Source organism: Sparus aurata, chromosome 2 (genome assembly GCF_900880675.1).
Source record: "Sparus aurata chromosome 2, fSpaAur1.1, whole genome shotgun sequence".
Lineage (NCBI taxonomy): Eukaryota > Metazoa > Chordata > Actinopteri > Spariformes > Sparidae > Sparus > Sparus aurata.
Genome location: NC_044188.1, coordinates 23,504,021 through 23,524,226, shown reverse-complemented (window position 1 = coordinate 23,524,226; position 20,206 = coordinate 23,504,021). Strand labels below are relative to the sequence as shown.

The window sequence follows — 20,206 nt, the reverse complement described above, 5'->3', positions numbered from 1 at the left end:
ATGTGGACTCTGCAATGATGGTTCCTTAAGCAACATTAATAATGATGTTGTAGGAACAACTTAGCACTATCAGATAAAAAACACCAAGAGATCCTGTGATGGGGGACAAAAGCGATGAACCTCTTTTCAATGTGCGTATATTCGAAGACAGGCTTGAAAAAAATGTGAACCAATCTTTTAACAGCAATTTTGGGAACTTACTGCCTTTGACAGAGGTTTGCTGTGTTGTGTTTCCTGGGTACTGAATAGCGAGATTAGACGCAGATAATTTATTGCTATTTAGACGCATCTGCAGTGATTGCTGCTTTACAGATAAGAGAAGAGAATAAGAGTAGAGCCCTCATATCTGTCAACACCACAAGCTCTTCATGAAGAAAGCCTAGAAAACCAGAAAAGTTGTCGAGGTGTCGTAACTACTGTCCTCCCCCTCATTTGCATTTTCATCTGAACTGGTGTACGGATTCGTTCAGGTTATTTCACAGAAGGAGCATGTGGCTCTAATGTTTTGCGTGCTCAGCACTCGTTTGAGCTTCCAAAATGTTAGAAAAGAATTGCCATGTCACTCCCGTCCTCATTTCACCCTCTCATTGTGTCCTCATCTGTTTTTTAAATCACCTGTTGTTTTTCGTCATGGTTTTCCGTCTCCACGACACATCGTGCACGCCTTCGCTCTCTGCTGCTGCTGCTACATGCCATATGATAACGTGTGCCATCTTGATAATGACTGTTCAGCTCTTCTGTTTGTACTTTCAGCTGTTTCTTCTTGCAGTTGATTTCCTTTTTATTTTCATTTTTTTCTATCTGATTTTTCTTTGTTCTTCTCCTGATTGCATGCTAGTCTCACAAGCGACTTTCCAAAGTAAGCATTACTCTTTTTTCTGTTCTTCAAATATCTTTGTGCCCACCTCCCCCTCTGCCCCCACCTCTTGTCTTGTGAGCTGCTCTGTGGAAATGTCCAAGCCCCCCCCCCCCCCGTTTGCAATGCTTCACCCTGAACCCAGCTTGTTCCTGAGCACACTGCAACCGTCTGCACCCACGACCATAGCAGATGGACATTTCTTAACGCAGAAAAAACCCCTCATAACTGCCCTCACTTCCTCTCTTCTCCTGTCCTTTCCTTTCCTTTCTTGGTGATATGCAATGTAGCAAATTCCTAATTAAATTTTTTCCAGTAACTGTATTAAGCTTGTTTATAAATATCGGGTTCAGAATATGCTCTTTTTTGTTCTTCAAATGTAGGAAGAAATAAAAGAAAACAAATGAAAAAGCAAACTATCACTCGCATAACGGAGAGAACATTTTCTGATGCAGATCCCTGATCAACAATACTGCAAATAACTGTCTAAATTCCCTTCTCTCCTTCTCTCTCTTTTGGCCCGTGTGTCCCCCTCTTTACAGACGTATCCCATTGTTACATTGCAGTAATGAGAGCTTTATATCTGTCATGCTGTGTCACTGCCTGGCTGCAGAGGGATAAACTCTTAAAAATCCTGCCAGCATCCCGGTCCAGAGCGCCAGGACTACATCATTATTTGAGCAGCCACTCTGTTGCCACATGAAAGGATCCCTCCCCCCAATCCCCACCCTCCCCGTTCCTGTAAATACACTGCAGGCTGGTGTCACGTTTTAGTGCATCGCCCATATTCATCCATCCAATTTTGCACCGTGTCAGGCTTCATCCCACTTTTTTTTTTTCTTTTCTTTCCTTTCGCTCGTTAAAGTTATTGCTGAGTAGCAGTGTATAGGGTATCATTTGTGTCAAGACACAGGCAGAAATGGGACAACAAATGGGAGGATGGTGCTTCATGGTGCTCTATTTGCACAGTCTGTTTCACACACAAACACACACACACACAAACACACATCCCAATTGATTACATCACTTTTCCTTTCTGTGCCATACTCCAAGCGCCAACCGCTCCCCCCACCCCCCAAACCACCCCCCCCCCCCACGTGAGCCTCCGCAGTCAGCAGTGGTCACATGACCCCAGACATGGCGTGAGGTCGTCCCGGCAACGTGAGCTTGATCACCCTAGCCCTAATACAATCCAAATAAAAGAGTGCATTCAGAGAAAGGGCCATATGACGATACCAGTGACGGTTATCCGATCAATCTGGCTTCTCATGTAATATACGAGCTCGGTTCAGAGACGAAATTAGCAACGTTTTGAAACATCAGAGCAGCTAAAACTGTCGCTTTGTAACGCTTTGGAGTTGTGTATGGGCCACGCGCTCATCAGACCTCAGCCTTTTCTCTCTCATTTTCTGTTTCTTTCTGTGTTCATGCTGCTCACTGCTTTGGTTAACGTTTTGTTTTCTCTTTAATTTTCTTCCAGTATGACAGACTAAACCTGATTAAAGTAAGCATTTCTTCTTGTTTTCATTTGACCCACTGACAATCCCCGCTGGCCCCCATTAAATCCCCCTCGGCCCTCCGCTTCCTCTGTAGCTGTGCGGCTGTAGGATCCCCCTTGATAGTGTCAGTCCCTCATGTCCTTTCCCCATGCTATCCATCCCCTTAAATTAATGTGAAAGGACAATCATTTGTGTACTGGTTTCTTTATAATGCTTTTTTATTGAAGATTCTACATTAAAAGAGGCCCTCTAAAATCTGAATCCCCCCCTCAGTGCTTGTTCGCAGGGCAGTCCTATTACTTGCGTACTTTTCAACAGTTCTGCTGAATATGTTGTAATGACAAGACGATGTCCGTATCACACAGTTCAGAACTTTAACTGGCCTGCTTGCCATCATGAAAGCTCTCCACTGATTTCTCCACCAAAAATCACTTTTTATTTAGAGAAAAAAGAACAAAACTCAAAAGATTTCACTCAAAATGTGTTTCTTATTGATGTGTCGCCAGTGAAAAAGTTCACATTTCTGTAATCCACTGCCCCAGTGTGTTGATGTTGAAACAGAATATTATGGTTTAGAGTAAATCACTGAATCACAGGGGCGTCTCTCTCCCTCTTTCTCTCTCATATATTTTTTCATCTGCATTTTTATTGGCACAAAATGTGCATACTAAAGCATCAAAGGATAATGTACAAAAATTATATTATTTTTGTAAACTCATATAAATATGTAATATTATATACATTACTATTCCTACTCTCTGTCCCTGCATACACTCAAAGTAAATATTCTCTCCTATATGAAGTGCTGTCATAACTGTCACAAACTCAGTAGTCACAAAAAGTCAAACACAATGGTGCACACCCACCTTATCCAGACGGGGGCCTCAAAGTAATTCCTTCCTCGTGTCTCTGTCACCTTCAGATCAGATTAGCCCACATTAGCACAGCTATCGTCACAGCCAGGCCTCGGGCCTGCTACTGCAGCTCACTGCCCGCTGACGCCACACACACCAAATAACCAGCGAAGCCTGTCAGACACAGAGAAAACTCAGTCCACCCCAGGCACCAAAGAGAGATTGAACATGTCACAGTTTCAAAGGACAACAAACTCTGCTACATTTAGACACTTTTTAAGGCTATTTGTCTGCCAGGTCAAAATATGACAGGCTAAATGTTTAAAACGCACCCTCTCTCTATTATGTTTAGTTTAGGAAATGTCCGACTGCATCTCATCGTAAAACTGTCTCTAAAATAGAACAAATCTGATTCTGTTGCTAGTGGAATTTGGATGTTTTTTTTTGTTTGTTTTTTTTTTTATATACATTTGGTGCTTTTAATCGTTGTACCACTGGAATCAGACACTGGATATCACTTTCGACCTATCTATCCTCTTCTCCCCCTGAATACCCTCTTCCTTGTTTCACCCTCTGAATGATCACCTGCATGTTTCCCCTCTGGGACTTTTGCTCTTCGACTGTTAGAGCGAAAAAGTGTGTTTGATATGACTGAAAAAATGTTGTAATGTCATGATCTAGTCATGATTAAGATATATCTCTGCTGCCCTCTGCTGTTGCACCACTGCAACAGAACCAATGGGTTTGTTTACATAGAGCACACAAAATCAGACGTGATGAGAAGTCCCAAAACTGCTACGAAGGGGAACTTGTTTTTAACTTTGTCTTTTTGAGTTATAAAATGTTGTACGTTGTTCAAAATTTCTAGAAAATGCTTCAGATCAATCCTACTGCAGGTGTTTGAATAAAAGCTAAAGACAACGAGATATTGTAGTAAGGTAGTTAAATAAAAAAAGAACAGTGTGTATATTTAATGCACTAATGCAGTATATGGCAGGATCGGAGTGAAATTACTTTCAGTTCCACCAAAACAGGAAGCAGATTTTCCTCGGAATCCCTCTATTTTTGAAAGATTTCTACATTCGATGAATCTTTAAATGCTTGAATCAGTGTCATTCTGTAAAGACCAGTATGAACTGAGTGCCGTGATGAGCAAACTGAAAGAGAATTTCACTGTGTTTACTTCAGCACTTCAAGCAATATTGACAGTTTCTGGCTTTTTACACATTGTTGACAACTCCCTGTTGACAAATTCCCAGCAGGGAGGTGTTTGAGGTACAGTATGACCTGGGCGCCACACCCTCTTTCTGTCTGCTACAGTTTGTGCAAGTTATCAAAAGGTTAAACACATCCTCTGTCTCTCTTTCTCTCTCCACAGAAGAGCCAAAGCTGGTACAACGTAAGTCAAACCTTATTCTTTACATTGTAAACACTTGTGATTTTCTAAGTCTTATATGGGTGTGTGTGTCTGTGTCTGTGTGTGTCTGTGTGTGTGTGTGTACTGGTATGAGCGAGTTAATGTGATTAGGGTGACACCTAGAAGTCTTTCAGAGTTGTAATGGTGGCGAGTTGACGCCTTGTCCTTGACCCTGTTTACTGGAGCACCAAATCACCAGTGTGGGTTACTGGTCCTCCAGGCAGGGATTAGCATGGGTTTAAAAGAGCAACAGGTGGACATTCCTGTTGCCGGGAATGAAGGGAATGGAAAGATGACAGTAGGATTTTTTCAACACTAGTTTTGATACTTCATAATTTGTCCAAGGTTTCTTCTTCATGGTTCATACAAAGAGTATTGCAGTTTTTTGATTGTGCCACAAGATGGTGTCATAACACTATTTCTGCCCCCACTATAACTCTTTTTACATGTGTTCAGCCGCTGAACAACCCCTTGATAAATGTTTTGAACACAGAAGAGATGCCTGTTGTGTTAATTAAGCCCGCAGGGTGAGAAAGAATGAGAATGTTGGACTTTACACCTCTCAGTGTGAAACCCTAGTCTCTCCAGAAGTGTCTTTATTGGACTTTTTCCCATTTTATGTTGTTTTATTTCTTTTTTTTTTTATTCCCTGTGTATACACTCTTCCCCTCTCTCCCCAGCATGAAAGACAACACATCCTGAGAGTAAGCATGACTTGTATTCTTGTGCAACCCCAGATATCTTTCTGTCTCTCTCTCGCTCTGTATTTTCTCAGACCGGTGGAATGAAAATATCCCTCCTGCCTGTTTTTCATCCCATTGACTTCAGTCAGTGATGTTACCGCCTAATAGCGAAGCCACACGTTGGAGGAACTCATTACGACATGAAATGAACATTAAAAATATACCTGTTCGTTTAACTAAAGCCCTAAAGTTAAATTATATTGACAGTAGCGAGATCTGGATTTGCCTGTAAACTCATTTAAGTCCCTGACATGTCACCACCCAAACTTCTAATTCTGGCATGCAACAGGTGGTAACAAGCGCGCTGACTTTCTCACTGTACTAAACGAATCAACGAACCATCACGAGGGCCTCTGGACGAGCCTTGAATGCCTTTGAACAACAGGGGAATGGAGCATGGTGCTTTAGGTTGTGGCATGTTTCCCTCAGTCTGAATTTCTATGTCCGTGTTCTGTCAAACATCTGCACTGGGACATTTAGGCTTCAGTGTGACATTCAGAAGAAAGCACGGGGAACCTGGAGAAATGCTGTTGAGTTCAGAAGAGGCTTGGTCCCAAAAGCCCAGGCAGCTTCTTGAATACTTTTCTAACGCACTCAGCTGTAGTAGGCAACTCACATTTCCTCTACTGACCAAGTAACAATGTAGAGTCGAGGTTGCTCTGACACTTTTAATGTCTAACCGATGTAAATGTCATGTTTACAGATGACGAAGAGCTGGCCTTAACAGCACAGTGTGCAAGATACCAGGACCATCATCCAATACACTGCAAAATACTGCTATACTATACTGCCTACTAATTAGTCCCAAAATCATACTTTATCGAAGGATGAAGCTGGTGATATCATTTTTATTTTCAACAAATCCCATGTGAAGATTATTAATGATTTGATCCTACTACCCCAGTTCCAACAAAGTCAGGACACTGTGTAAAACACAAATTAATCAGAATGTACATATGCTCACTTCAAAACAGCACAAAGACAGCATAGTTAATGTTTTACCTCATTAACCTTATTCTGAATTTGATGGCAGCGACACATTTTGAACGCATGGGGACAGGGGCAACAAAAGACTGAGAAAGTTGTGCAGTGGTTCAGAGAACACCTTTACGGAACATTCCGCAGGTGGACTGGATCATCGGTAACAAGAGTTTGTATCGTGATCGAAAGGCTCAGCTGTTCACGAGCAAAGAGGGGCCAAGGTTCTTTGTGAAACACGTGAAGGTATAGAACATATTACTGCACGGGCTCAGGAAACTGTCCGAAACTACAGTGCCTGGCTTCTACAAAAAAATTCTATACCTAAAAATAGAACTATGTATGTGTGGCCTGTTTGTAAAGATTGATGTCTTCAGTACGACCCAAAGGGGTTTGGGGGCTGAGTTACACTGCTTGAGTATGAAAGTCGGAAAAAAGGATCAAGAGAGTTGGTTTTGGCCCGTTCGTGGGATTTGTTGACACTAAGAAAAACACAGAGCAACACCAGTCTCATCCTTTAAAACAAGTGAGTAATTTACCTGCGTCCATTAGAAGTTGCTTTTTAAGAATATTAAAAAAAAAAACACTCCTACCCTGTGTCATCATCAAACCACAATGACGTAGTTTTTAAACCATTACAAGCTGAGTATCGGACCAAATTGCTTGTGTATCTGGATGATTTTTTTGGCGAAGGAAATAAAAGAGTAATTTACCATCAGTGGGTTGGTCTCCATATTGGGGCTGTGTTCCTGACATCTTGTACACTCATCCTTACTCATACGGTAAACACTGCAGCTCAATCAATAAGTCAAATATTACCATTGGTACTGTTACTTAGCTGGCTGTGACTGTATGTACCTGCATGGAGGACTGCGTGTGTGTATGTGTGCACCTCTACATGGCGATGATGACCTCCCATGGCACTGAACCCACAGTGATTATAAAAATAAACCCGTCCTAATGTGAGTTCTGAGCCTGTTAGAGATGCGTACAGTGGCCATCTTTCCTCAGAGCAGCACCCGGTTATTCGCTTTGCATCTGCACAAGTTTGTCGCATTGCTTCTATGGCAACCATACCCTCAGGCTGCGGGGAATTTAAGCAGCAGGAGGGAAAACACCAACAAACAGAGCGTTGATAAGTGAGACTGGAACTGTAGACAGTGAATTTGTTTGGATCGATGCAGCAGAGTGAACGTCAGCTTTCGCTCTGACACGCTCACGCGGCAAAAAACCCCGCCCTGGATTACAGTACCAGTCTCCTTCATCCCTTACTGTTTGTTTAGCCAGTTAATGGTTAACCAGATCTATAAACATGCTGTCCAACCTCATCCCAAGTCTCATACTCTCATCTGAACGCTGGATGTTGCATCAGTTTAACAATGGCCTCTTTCTCTGCTTGATTTATTGGAGGAAATTAATTGAATAAGCGGGAGTGATAAAGGACTACACTCAACCTGGAGGTAGTTTTGAGGAACGGTTTGTTCTATTGGCGATTCTTAGCAGACAAACCACTCATTCCACTGAAATTTCATCCTCATGATGTGAGGGGTGAAGGCCCTTTCAGGGCTGCGTGTGAATGATCTGCACTGTTTTCCAAAGAGGCCCGCTGCTGAAGATAATTTTCCAAGTCTCGTCTATTTTTCCTGCCTCAGATTGCCTCCGCAGCGTCTGCACAAAGTGGGCACTGGGAAATAGCAGCGGAGGAAGTCGTGGCTGGATTCCAGTGTAGAAAAGTGGCCTACACGTTTTGAGTCAATGAAATGCAAGCTGTAGTAACACTGGTGTTTTTGTTTTTTTTTGTCATTGCCGCTGGGACCTCCAACACTATGCTCACCTTCTTGACTTTTGAAATACTTTGGGGTTAAGAATAGTGGGAGGACATGCTTAACATTTTTTGGAGCCAGCTAAAATAGAAGTTGCGAGTTCATGAGTGACCTTAATGCCAAGACGGGGAGAAAGGACGGGGTGCTTTCATACCACCAATACCTTCAAATCATTACTGATTGAAGCTTTTGGTCCCCTTTGGACTCCAGCAGCTTCTCCAGACACATAAGGAACGATCGAATGACACTTGGAATAAATACATATTTACAGTATGTTGGTGCAACCACTTCACTGTGCGATTTAAAGATCTGAACTGCAGACCCAGTTCAGGCCCTGTCAAGATTGATGGTGTTGTTTTGCAGGCGGAGGTAACTGGAGGTTATGCTCACATCTGTTCTCTGTAACTCAATCACTCGGTTGAACAGCAAGAAGGACTCAACACACACTTCCCCGGACTGAAAACATTTCTCGCTTTTATCGAGTCCATCTTCTTACTGTAGCCTCTTTCTTCCCAGTCCTGTCTTTGTTTGCATTAGTTGTCCGCAAAGTAAACTTGCTTCATTCTTTTGCTGGTCGTAAACTGGGTAATTACAAGGCACTCAGACCTGGACAGCACCACACACACACACACACACACACACACACACACACTCGGCGCACACACTTACTAGGAGGAGTAAGCAGGGGGGAAAAAAAGGAAAAAGCTACTGGCATGATAATAAAGGACTTGTTGGCTGGGGGTTACTAGAGGGCAACGGCCGTAACTCCTCTCCCTGTGTGTGAAAGGGAGAGAGAGAGAGAGAGAGAGGGAGAGAGAGAGAGTATGAGAGCCAGAGAACGACAGAGCGAGAAGAGGATCATGTGGCTGGAGTGTGCCGTGTCCACCGCTCAACACCAAACTGGGAGCAGCACCCAAAACAAGGGGGGGGGGCGGATACTGAAGCTTCCAAACCACTGGACTCGCAAGCTCTGTCTGCTCTTGTTTACCAAACCAACTGTGACTGACAAGTCCTCGGACGTCAGGAGAGCCCACTGGGGCCCCTCATTTTGGAAAAATCTGCTTCCGTCCAGGCGCCAGAAAGGATTTCGGCGCAGCGAAATATGGAGCTGCACTACGAAGATTGCACGATGTCGGACTGGGAGGCCGTGCTGGAGCTGGATGAGGCATTGGCAGGGTGGCTTCTGCAGGGTCCAGCTAGAGGGGAGTGGGGCTGGGAGTGGGGCTGGGCTGCCTCGGACCTTCAGGACCCCGAGTGTGACTCTGAGGAGATCCCCGCTGTAAGTTGAAAACTGCAAGGAGAGGAGTGAGCAAAACGATGTGGAGGAGTTTAAAAAATGCTTTCGAAAAACTGATTGCTGAGCAGAGATAAGTCAGGGACAGAGGGGAGAAGGCTTTACTGCACGCTGCTGTAAGCATTCTGCGGTAATTCCCCACTACTAAAGAAAACAACTGGTTTGGGTATGAGTCATAGCTATTTGAAATCTCCCAGAGCTCATAGAGGCCTGTAGTGTGGAGTGTTCATCAGGTTGAGTGCGAGTGACTTGACATACGAGCAGTTTTAGCGCTTGTTGGTGGATCTTGATCATCTCGGTGATGTGCGCAGTAAAATTAGATTCCAGGCGATTTGCAAAAGGCTGTCACAGATTTCACAGAGCCGTTTTTCTCATCACGGCGCCGAGTAGAAGCAGAAACAGATTCTCCCAAGCAGTATTTCAAACGTTTAACAAGGGAAGCACATGCAGCATTTTTTAATGTGAACAAGCTGTTCTTTTCCCACCAGGCCTGATCCAACAGACTATATTTCTCTATTGTCTCAGTATACCTCTTGTTACTGTATTGGCAGCTATTGTTTCCTGAAGCTTTCCTGTTGAAGGAAAGCATCTGGCGCAGACAGTGAGAGCCGTCGCCTTGGCACACATTTTGGAGACTTTCTACGTCTCGGGCTGTCCCGTGTAAATAAAGTCTGCTGACGCCAAGCAAAGCAAAAGTGTGTTGAAGTTGAATACAGCGCTGAGAAGTTTGCTGTGTTTGCTCAGGTTAATCAAACCACTGTGCACAGTTTGGTTTGCATCTCATCAGCTGTCCTACCCCCTTGTCACTAAACAAAAGCCTCATTGTCAGACACATGTTGCTCTGTGATGCAAATCTGAGAATGTGACCCACATTGGAAAAGCTCATAGTCACGGCCGCATGTGTATTGCGCTTATCATTAACGGTGATAAATATTACTCAGGCTAACACTCCTCTGCTTGCGATTCACCACACATCCATTTCCAGCGCCTGTCAAAATCACCCACAGAATGAAATCGACAGTGTGATCAGAGTAAACCAGACATCCCGATCCAACCTGTGGGTGGTTTTAACAAGGTTTTGTGACATGCACATAGAATCAAATAACTCGGGCTGCGTGACGGAGACAAAACCTGTGAGCGAGCGAGTCAGAGAGCATGAAGAGTGCGAGTGCTGGAGATGTATGTGTCTGTGCGTGAGTGTGTGTGTGTGTGTGTGTGTGTGTGTGTGTGTGTGTTTATATGTGTGTGGTGGTATTTCTGACTCTGTTTGTCACTGCAGGTGCTGAGCCCGACATACAAGCAGCGCAATGAGGACTTTAGGAAACTCTTCAAGCAGCTTCCCGACACAGAGAGACTCATTGTGGGTGAGTGGGTGCCGTACACAAACAGAGGCCGTGCAAGGACGGGCGGGGCGCAGCCGAGTTATCACTGATAAGAAAATGATTGATCCTCTCAGGACAAGGAGAGGACTAAAACAAATATTGGACTTTCCAAATGTGGATGATAATGATTGAAATATGTCTACATCAGTAGTGTCCAAATACTCCACTGTTTTTTTTTCCTTCCCAGCAGTTTAAGCCACATACCGCACTCGGCCATGAACACATAGTGTCACAAGTTCAGTTGATTTGTTGTTGCATGTTTTTCCCCAACTCTCAGATGAATGCTGTCTTTGTCTGAAAAACCTTGAAAAATAAAGCTGGAGGGTAAAACTAAGCTCAAGTGTCAAGTGGCTTGGCAATGATGTACACTTAGCAGGAGTACTGTATGGTTATGTGTCTGGATCTTAGCTGGTTCTAATGTCTGATCTAATGATGGACATACTTTTTTTAGGATTTGGATCTCACTGATGCAGATGTCATTTGTGATTTGTTGTATTTTTGTCTCTGACTTTTTTACGGCGTCTTTGTTTCCAGACTACTCGTGTGCTCTTCAGCGGGACATCCTCTTGCAGGGACGACTCTACCTCTCTGAGAACTGGATCTGCTTCTATAGCAACATCTTCCGCTGGGAAACGCTGGTACGCACGCTGACACTCCGCAAATCTGTGCTGTCACGTGTTTTGTTTATATTGGCAGTATTGTGGCATAATTGGAACTATAACGTGTGTGTGATAATTGTGTGTGTGCGTGTGTGTAGCTAACAGTGCGGCTAAAGGACATCTGCTCGATGACGAAAGAGAAGACTGCCCGCCTCATTCCCAATGCCATCCAGGTCTGCACCGACACAGAGAAGGTAAAAGATACAGACTAATGAAAGACAAGCGTTTAAACTGATGTAGGTATATCTGTGAATATGTTTCAAATCTAGTCATTTTGCAGATGATTACGAAGTCCGGCTGGAAGAAAGATTGGTCATTAGATCTTGAGTACCAACAGTGGGGACATGTATGGAAGTTAAATCAAGTCATTAATCAAGAGCATAGATTTTCAGTTTGAGAGCATGATTTCATTCCTTTTCAGTGACACAGCTCCTTCGCGTGCTCAGATTTTTTCTCCTCATGCTCACATTTTGTGCTTGCATTTAAATTTCTTCTGCTTTCTTTCAAAATGTCTGCTTAAAGTAAAAAATCACATGCCTGGGTTCACATTTCTCCTTCTTGCAAACAAAAATGTCGCTCGCATTCAAATGTGCCCTCTGCACGCTCAGATCTAAGTGCACGCGCTCAGAACACACACCTGCTCACAGGTCAAGTTCTGCTCTCGGATCTCTCCTCTGCTCACGGATTTTTCTTGTGTATCAACACTGTCAACCAATAGAAGGCCGGCTACTGTTGACCAATCAGATTACACCCGCTTCTTTGCGGATGCGTTCGCTGTACTTCAAGGAGCGTCGCATACGGACGGGCACTGTCTCTACCGGGTTTATCTACTTCCGTCCTCCAGGCTGTTAAATGTGGTGGTTCCCTTTATTTTATGATGACTTTTGGAATAAAATATCAGTTAATCAATACACGAGCGCCCGTGCTTTTCATTACAATAGCTACATACATCAACATAAAGTAGAACAATAGCCGCTCTACTTTCGCCATATTAGCCAATAGCCAGCTACCCAGGCAGCGGGATATGTTATATAGTATAAATAGTGACAAGTGAGCATGGTTGTGATGACAGTACAGCGGGCCCATGAAGGAAGAAGAAGAAAAAAAGAAGAAAAAAAAAAACAGCTGTCCAGAATTGCCACAGGCCCTGTTTTTGTGAATGAAATATCTGGGGGCGGGTCAGTAAGGTAAGGCTGAGTGGCCTTGATGCCTGTCAGTCATGATGAGTCGCGTCTCGTCACCTCTCTGCTGTGTCTGCAGCTGAGCACTGTGATCCATGTCTCTCTCCCCGGCCGAGCGAGCTATCATACCGTAAAATACCAAATAATAGCCGCGGCATTTATTTGTTTCAATCACTTAACAGACCAGGCGTTTATTTGGGAAAGGCGTTTAATTCCTTCCTCTCAAAATCCGGAATGAAAATGTCACAAACTTCGCCAGCTTCTCGGTGAATTCTCTGGCATCCTTCTGCAAGTTGCGGCGGAGGAAACGATTCATCCAACTAGCACTCGCTGCAAACTCCTCATCTCTGCTGTCTGTCACTGAAGGTTTTCCCGAGTTTTCCTCTGCATATTTTACGACAGAAAGTTTGAATTTCAAGTCATACTTTTTATTTTGTTGCTGCACCGGAGCCATGGCGATCATCAGTGTGATACTGACTGACAGAAAGCAGTACAACGCGTGAAAAAGGTGAAGAAGAAAAACGTGCAGTGTCAGTGGTCACGTCTTCTTCCTTGATTAAAAAAGAATACATGAATTAGACCCAGCATTTATTTGGAACCAGCGGTTATTTATGAAAATATACACCTGCATCGGCGTTTAAAGGGGACCCTGCGGTTAATTGACACGCGGCTATTATTTGGTAATATACGGTACATTTACACCTAACTCTGTACGCCGGGCCGGGATGCGAACGAGCGTCCCATGATGCAAAAAGCATCATAGATTAATGTTCTTAACCGCTGTACTATCGTCTCAAACATACTAACCCTCCAGTATTTATACTATATAACATATCCCGCTGCCTGGGTAACTGGCTATTGGCTAATATGGCGAAAGTAGAGTCGCTATTGTTCTACTTTATGTTGATGTAGCTACTGTAATGAAAAGCACGGGCGCTCGTGTATTGATTAACTGATATTTTATTCCAAAAGTCGTCATAAAATAAAGGGAACCACCACATTTAACAGCCTGGAGGACGGAAGTAGATAAACTCGGTAGAAACAGTGCCCGTCCGTATGCGACGCTCCTTGAAGTACAGCGAACGCATCCGCAAAGAAGCGGGTATAATCTGATTGGTCAACAGTAGACAGCCTTCTATTGGTTGACAGTGTTGATACACAAGAAAAATCCGTGAGCAGAGGAGAGATCCGAGAGCAGAACTTGACCAGTGAGCAGGTGTGTGTTCTGAGTGTGTGCACTTAGATCTGAGCGCGCAGAGGGCACATTTGAATGCGAGCGACATTTTTGTTTGCAAGAGGGAGAAATGTGAACACAGGCATGTGATTTTTTACTTTAAGCAGACATTTTGAAAGAAAGCAGAAGAAATTTAAATGCAAGCACAAAATATGAGCATGAGGAGAAAAAATCTGAGCACGCGAAGGAGCTGTGTCACTGAAAAGGAATGAAATCATGCTCTCAAACTGATGCTCTATGCTCTTGATTAATGACTTGATTTAACTTCCATAGACATGTTCCTGCCCTGAGTTGGGAAACTGGAGAATCGTTGGCACTTGTTAATGCTCAGCGTCGTTGCCAAAATATGTCACTACTAATTAAATCGTGCTTCTCAGAAATGGCCCTTATATTTCCAGTGAGTGTGATTGCATTGCTGGGCTAACCAGACTCAATTATGTTTTTTGCAGCACTTTTTCACCTCATTTGGAGCCAGGGACCGGACTTACATGATGATGTTCAGACTGTGGCAGAACGCTCTGCTGGACAAGGTGAGAAAATCGGATGTAGTTTTTGATTTTGTCCTCCCATTGCATTTACACATTGCTGTGTTACGTAATGCATTATTATAAGTATATCATTGAAATTATTATTATTGTTATTATTGTATTATTTATAATCATATGAGTATAGTATTGTTTATTACAGGTATACTGTTTTATACTATGTTACATTACTTATTTATCCATTGCAACTCCGCTGATACTGACTGACTAGCACTGTCACTGTTGAATTGAATAAGATTTAAATTCTTACTTTGATTGGATGCTCTTGCAGCCCCTGTGCCCCAAAGAACTGTGGCACTTTGTCCACCAGTGCTATGGCAACGAGCTCGGCCTGACCAGTGACGACGAGGACTACGTTCCCCCTGATGACGACTTCAATACCATGGGGTGAGTCTGTTTATGCTGCAGCATCAGTCACTGTGGTTACTCATGTAAACATTTGTCGGCCAGTGAGCTAATTACCCAAATTACAAAATGATTAGAGGTCCAGTGTGAGCAGCAAGAAGCCGTGCACACACTCGCTGACATACAAGCACACACACCCTCTCCAGCTGTCTCAGCTAATCCATTTAGATGCGCAATTACGCACTTAACATCTTTCTCAGCTTTTCTGCCGATTTACACCACTATTTGTTGCCTTTGTTTTAAAGTAGTAATAAGATAGAATATAATTAAATGGTTACCAAGAATAAAATAGGCATGAAGAAAAAAATGTCGTCAGACATAATAAAATTAAATATTTAGAGTATAAGGCTGGGATAAAGTTAAGACTGCTAAGGATGCAACACAGCAAATACTGGATACTGGATATGTTCAAAGGCCTTAAAGATCACTCCCTTCCTCTATTTGCATTTTTCCCCTTAATTTCTGAAGTGGATTTACTAGATGGAATCAATACGGGGTCATAGCCTTCAGGGCACTCCCAGTGTCTGACGTTTTTTTTGTCAGCTCACCTTTGATCAAACGTCGGCTACGTACTCAAACTGACAATCAGAGAGGAAAGATTTACTTCAAAGGCTGAACTGAGGTCAAATGAGACGCTCCATGATGCTCCTGAAGTGATTGTGGCTTTTCTAATGACAGATGATAATCTACATACTTATGAGTAAAGGGAAGGGGAGATAGATTTGTAAATGTTTCCCACACATACAGATAATTGAATAACAAAACAACTTCTTTTTGGGTTTGAGCTTCTTTAATATTCAAATACACTAGGCCGATTTTGCCAAATGTCAAGTACTGCCCACCTGGCACCTAACGAAGCCAAACCCACACCCGCCATAGTCTGAGTGAGACTTGTGAGACGAGAACCTCATTCATGACGTGAGATGATATTAGGAGTAGAAGTGAGTAAAGTTCTCGTTGTTGCCGTCAGGTTCAGTGAAGAGATTCCCAATGAAGAAAACGAGATCAACAATGACAACTTGTCTAAGAGCAGCGCTGAGGCCAAGCCCGAGGGGAGCCCGCCGCTGCTACATAAAAAGGTCGTCCCAAACAGCACCATCCCCAGCCCAGGGGACACACCCATCGCTGTAAGTTACACCTACACCTACACCAACATATCTACGCATATTTATACGTGTGGAATCAAGTGCAACCATGAGACATTTCCTTGACACAAAGAAACATTACTGAAGATGTCGATTTGTCTTTCTACAGTTTGACCTCCCAGCAGAAGACTTCGTAGACTTCCTGCCAGACGGCGAGCTGCTAACCGTTCCACTGTTGGTGGAAGAGAAGAACAACGATACCAGCGGGCCTGGTGGTCCCGTCCCCTCACCCTCTCTGGACTTCAACGACAACGAAGACATCCCCACCGAGCTCAGCGATTCCTCTGAAACGCACGATGAAGGTACAGAATGTCCGTGCGTTTATTGATGTCACCGCTCACAACAGAGTGATGGTAGTAACAAGACGTGTGAAGGCACATCTAATTATATTTGTGTCTTTTTCTGACTTGCAGGTGAAGTACAGGCCTTCCACGAGGATCTGAATGGCAGGCAGCACATCAACGAGGTCTTCAAGTTCAGTGTGGACAAGCTCTACGACATCCTCTTCACAGAGTCACAGTTCATGAGTGACTTCATGGAACAGAGACGAATCTCAGGTCAGTATTTCTGATGCTTCTACAGCTGACCTCTGAGTAAATGTGCTCATCTGCAGGCTTCCTAAATTCATTAATGTTTCCCTCTGTCATCATTTCGCTGTGTAGATGTGGTGTACCATCCGTGGAAGAAGGAGGATGCTGGGGACCAGACCAGAGAGATCATGTACACCATCTCACTATCCAATCCTCTGGCCCCCAAAACGTCCACAGCCAGTGAGACACAGGTAAAGTCAGCTCCAGTTTATCAAGCTTCGACCCCGAGTTTGAAACATCTTTCAAAATAACATGCAATTACACAACACTTTCCTTCTGTTGTCAGACTCTGTATAAAATCAGTCAGGAGAGCGAGTGCTACGTCATCGACGCTGAGGTCATCACACATGACGTGCCCTACCACGATTACTTCTACACTCTCAACCACTACATGCTCACCAGGGTGGCCAAGAACAAGTGTCGGTTACGGTGAGTAAGACGTGGTCAGATACCCACAGCTCACACACGGGCAAATGACCTGTTGTATTGAGTCAAGTGTTACTATTTCTACTATTGTTCAGGCATGTCTGTTTTTATTTAGGATTTCTTGTCTTTGTTTTCAATTTAATATTTTACCATTTTACATTATGCATGAATACATTTCTTTCTGTCTGTCTGTCTGTCAGGGTATCGACAGAGCTGCGCTACAGGAAACAGCCGTGGGGGCTGGTGAAAGGCTTCATAGAGAGAAACTTCTGGAGCGGGATAGAAGATAACTTCCGTCATCTTGGTAAATTTTTGTGTATTTTTTGTGTATTTTTTGCCCCTCGCTCTGCCCAAACCCAGCTACCGGCACAGTTGCAGATAACTATAGAAATACATTCAGGGGTGGCTGTGTCGAATTCTTTACGACTTCTGTGATCCAAACATTCCGAGAGCTTCAAAGTCCAAGACCAAATTAAAAATTGAAAACATCTTATTATCTAACAAAATATTCTGTTTCATTTCATATTTGTTGGCATTAAGCCTTTCAAGAACAACGTTTTCATGTCAGAAAACTGTCCTTTTTCGCTTGCTGGAGGCAGGCAGCTGTATATACAAGGTGGTTCAGCAGACAAACAGCACAATAAATTACATTTATATAACCACCATCAAAGATCACATTATGTATCTGCATCTGCCTCGTGCTTCATCAAGACGTCATCACTTTCATACCAACAACAACTGTAAAAAGATGTGAAAGAAATCACCAGTTTGGTTCAGTTATCTTCATTTAAAAAGTTGATATAATATTTTAGAAAAAGACTCATTCCATTAAATCACTAAATTCAAATTGAGAATTCTGCTGGAGGATTTTTTTTTATATGTTATTAGGATAATGACATTATAAAGTATGACTACAGACATTTCGAGCTTCTGATGTAAAATGAAGATTGGCATTCAGTCCAGGCTTCGTAGTTGTTTTTTTTCTCTTTTGATCATACACACTTATAGAACTGTGTTAAACGGATATGTCTGTGGGGAGAAGCAAACTCTACTGCCTGTAACTGTTCTCAACAAGTCAAGCTTCCCTTAATTGAATCTGGATGACATTAGGAGTGAACATGTGACACCGTTTTCCCCTTCCCTCTCAGAGTTGGCGCTGTCCAAGCTGGAGGAGATTTTTAACGAGTCCCACCAGCTGTCTCCGAAGGCTAAGGTGGTGAAAAACTCCACGGTGAGGCGGAAGAAGAGGCCACTCCCCCACATGCGCAGCCAGCACCTCGATGAGGCCCTCAGCCCCGTTACCACGCCGACAGATGAGGAAGTGATTCAGAGGATCAAACAGGTGGCGGGCTCCACACAGACCAGACACCAGAGTCCAGAACACCATCACCTGCCCGGAGGCCTCGCTTTCTATAGTGTCTCCAAACTGCTGCTCATCATCAGCTTTGTGTACGCAGCTGAACACACACACGCACTCACACAAACACAAGTGCACAATCACTCGTGTAGGGTTGCTCGTATATCTAGCTATGAGGATGCACATATAAATTGGACACATTCTGACATGATACACAGATTAATGCTCATATCACTTAAAACAGATTTTTGTCTGAGTCTCTTGTTTCATGATTTCATCCGTTTTTCCAGTAGAGTTTTTGTCTACAATAAAAAAAGTAAACGCAACGCTTGGTGGTGGTGAAATGATCATTCAGTAAAAGTGGCAACAGCTCTGGTGGACAAACTGGACGCCAATCTGTTTCATTGTTTCTCACTAACAGATTTTGACAAATTTGTGCTCAAAACTTTTGAAAAATAATTCTTAAATGTGCGTAGAAAAAGTCTTAGATCTTTTACTTCAAGTCAGGAAAAGTTGTAGTGGAAAACAGTGTTGTGTTTTTATTTTTTGTTGAGTGTAATTTTGAATAGAAATATTGTTTTGCTTTCCTATAAATATCTCATTGTTGGTGTCTTGTGTGTAATCTCTCTCTCCTCTCCTTTCATTGCCATCCATAGGATCTGTCTAAGGTACATGATCTGATCAGTCAGCATAGCCAGATACAGACAACAAAAAAACAACCCCGGCACAGTGTAAATGCCATGTACAGATCAGGGGAATGATAAATGTCTAAAATGCAAAAGGGAAAGACTTATTTGTTGACTCTCCCTTCAGCCTGGTCCTGCTGGTGTTCCTCAACATGATGCTCTTCTACAAGCTGTGGATGCTGGAGTACTCTGCACAGTCTTTGACAACCTGGCAGGGGTTGCGGCTTCATGAAAGGTACAAACGCCTTTACATTTTTAGCACCGATACATACAAAACTCATTTTTAGTTGAAGAAAATCGACATGGTTGATAGATATTTTGGGTAATTTAGAGTACAAGTTCTGTTGTAGTTATTTGCCTGATGTGACCACACACACAAATATACACACACAGTTACAGACACATGCACACACACACGGTTAAACATACACACTAAACTATATCCATATGACTGAGCTCCTGAAATCCCCCCTGAATGCCTCTGGACTTACTGAAACAATTTACCAAACTGTTTTTTGGCAGTCCCTCAAAATGGAAGTCACGCTTCAGTGGCTTTACCCTGATGTTGCTAATATGTGTGTGTGTGTGTGTGTGTGTGTGTGCGTGCTTGCGTGTGCGTGTGTGGTTCTCAGTAAACTGCCGCAGACGCAGATGGAGTGGGCCCAGCTCCTGGAGGCACAGCAGCGTTACCATGACGCCGAGCTGCAGAAGTGGAGGGAGATTATCAAGTCATCAGTGGTGCTGCTAGACCAGGTACAGCTGCCAGATACTGTGTCTGCCTTTGATTTGCGGATATGGGAAGACACGGCATGTGTAGCTTATAACGTAACTGAGTTCAGTGGGATAGTTCTCCAACCACCCTGACTCGCTGTTATGTAGGGTGGAGGAGAGATGGATGGAAGCTGTACATCTATAATTGGAGCAGAACATATAGAATATACTGTTCTGTCACACAGTTGACTCGCCACTGTCGGCTCAGAACAAGGACAGTATGAAAGTTACGTTCCGCTCCACAGCTGTTTGGCTTGTTTGACAAGTGCACTATTTCATAATGTATGGCCAATTCAGCACGGTAAAAGCTCTACATCCAACTCTACAGAGAGTAAACCTGAACTATTGAATACATATCAGG

General features: G+C 43.3%; 1 protein-coding gene across 20 annotated transcripts in view; it reads left to right on the top strand.

The window, feature by feature from the left end:
* The window catches only part of gramd1bb (GRAM domain containing 1Bb), a 138,275-nt gene that overhangs the window by 113,489 nt on the left and 4,580 nt on the right, over positions 1–20,206 (top strand). For 11 of the 20 annotated variants that reach the window (XM_030438942.1, XM_030438869.1, XM_030439001.1 and 8 more), the window contains 19 exons: positions 839–859; positions 2,337–2,360; positions 4,588–4,608; positions 5,307–5,330; positions 10,744–10,828; positions 11,381–11,484; positions 11,604–11,699; positions 14,370–14,450; positions 14,737–14,852; positions 15,841–15,997; positions 16,125–16,317; positions 16,429–16,572; positions 16,678–16,796; positions 16,892–17,034; positions 17,232–17,335; positions 18,180–18,480; positions 19,045–19,056; positions 19,202–19,309; positions 19,707–19,827. In XM_030438942.1, the coding sequence (XP_030294802.1) occupies positions 839–859; positions 2,337–2,360; positions 4,588–4,608; positions 5,307–5,330; positions 10,744–10,828; positions 11,381–11,484; positions 11,604–11,699; positions 14,370–14,450; positions 14,737–14,852; positions 15,841–15,997; positions 16,125–16,317; positions 16,429–16,572; positions 16,678–16,796; positions 16,892–17,034; positions 17,232–17,335; positions 18,180–18,480; positions 19,045–19,056; positions 19,202–19,309; positions 19,707–19,827 (1,974 nt within the window). The remainder of the gene's footprint in view (positions 1–838; positions 860–2,336; positions 2,361–4,587; positions 4,609–5,306; positions 5,331–10,743; positions 10,829–11,380; positions 11,485–11,603; positions 11,700–14,369; positions 14,451–14,736; positions 14,853–15,840; positions 15,998–16,124; positions 16,318–16,428; positions 16,573–16,677; positions 16,797–16,891; positions 17,035–17,231; positions 17,336–18,179; positions 18,481–19,044; positions 19,057–19,201; positions 19,310–19,706; positions 19,828–20,206) is intronic. The other 9 variants (XM_030438886.1, XM_030438895.1, XM_030438902.1 and 6 more) reach the window with 9 other exon arrangements.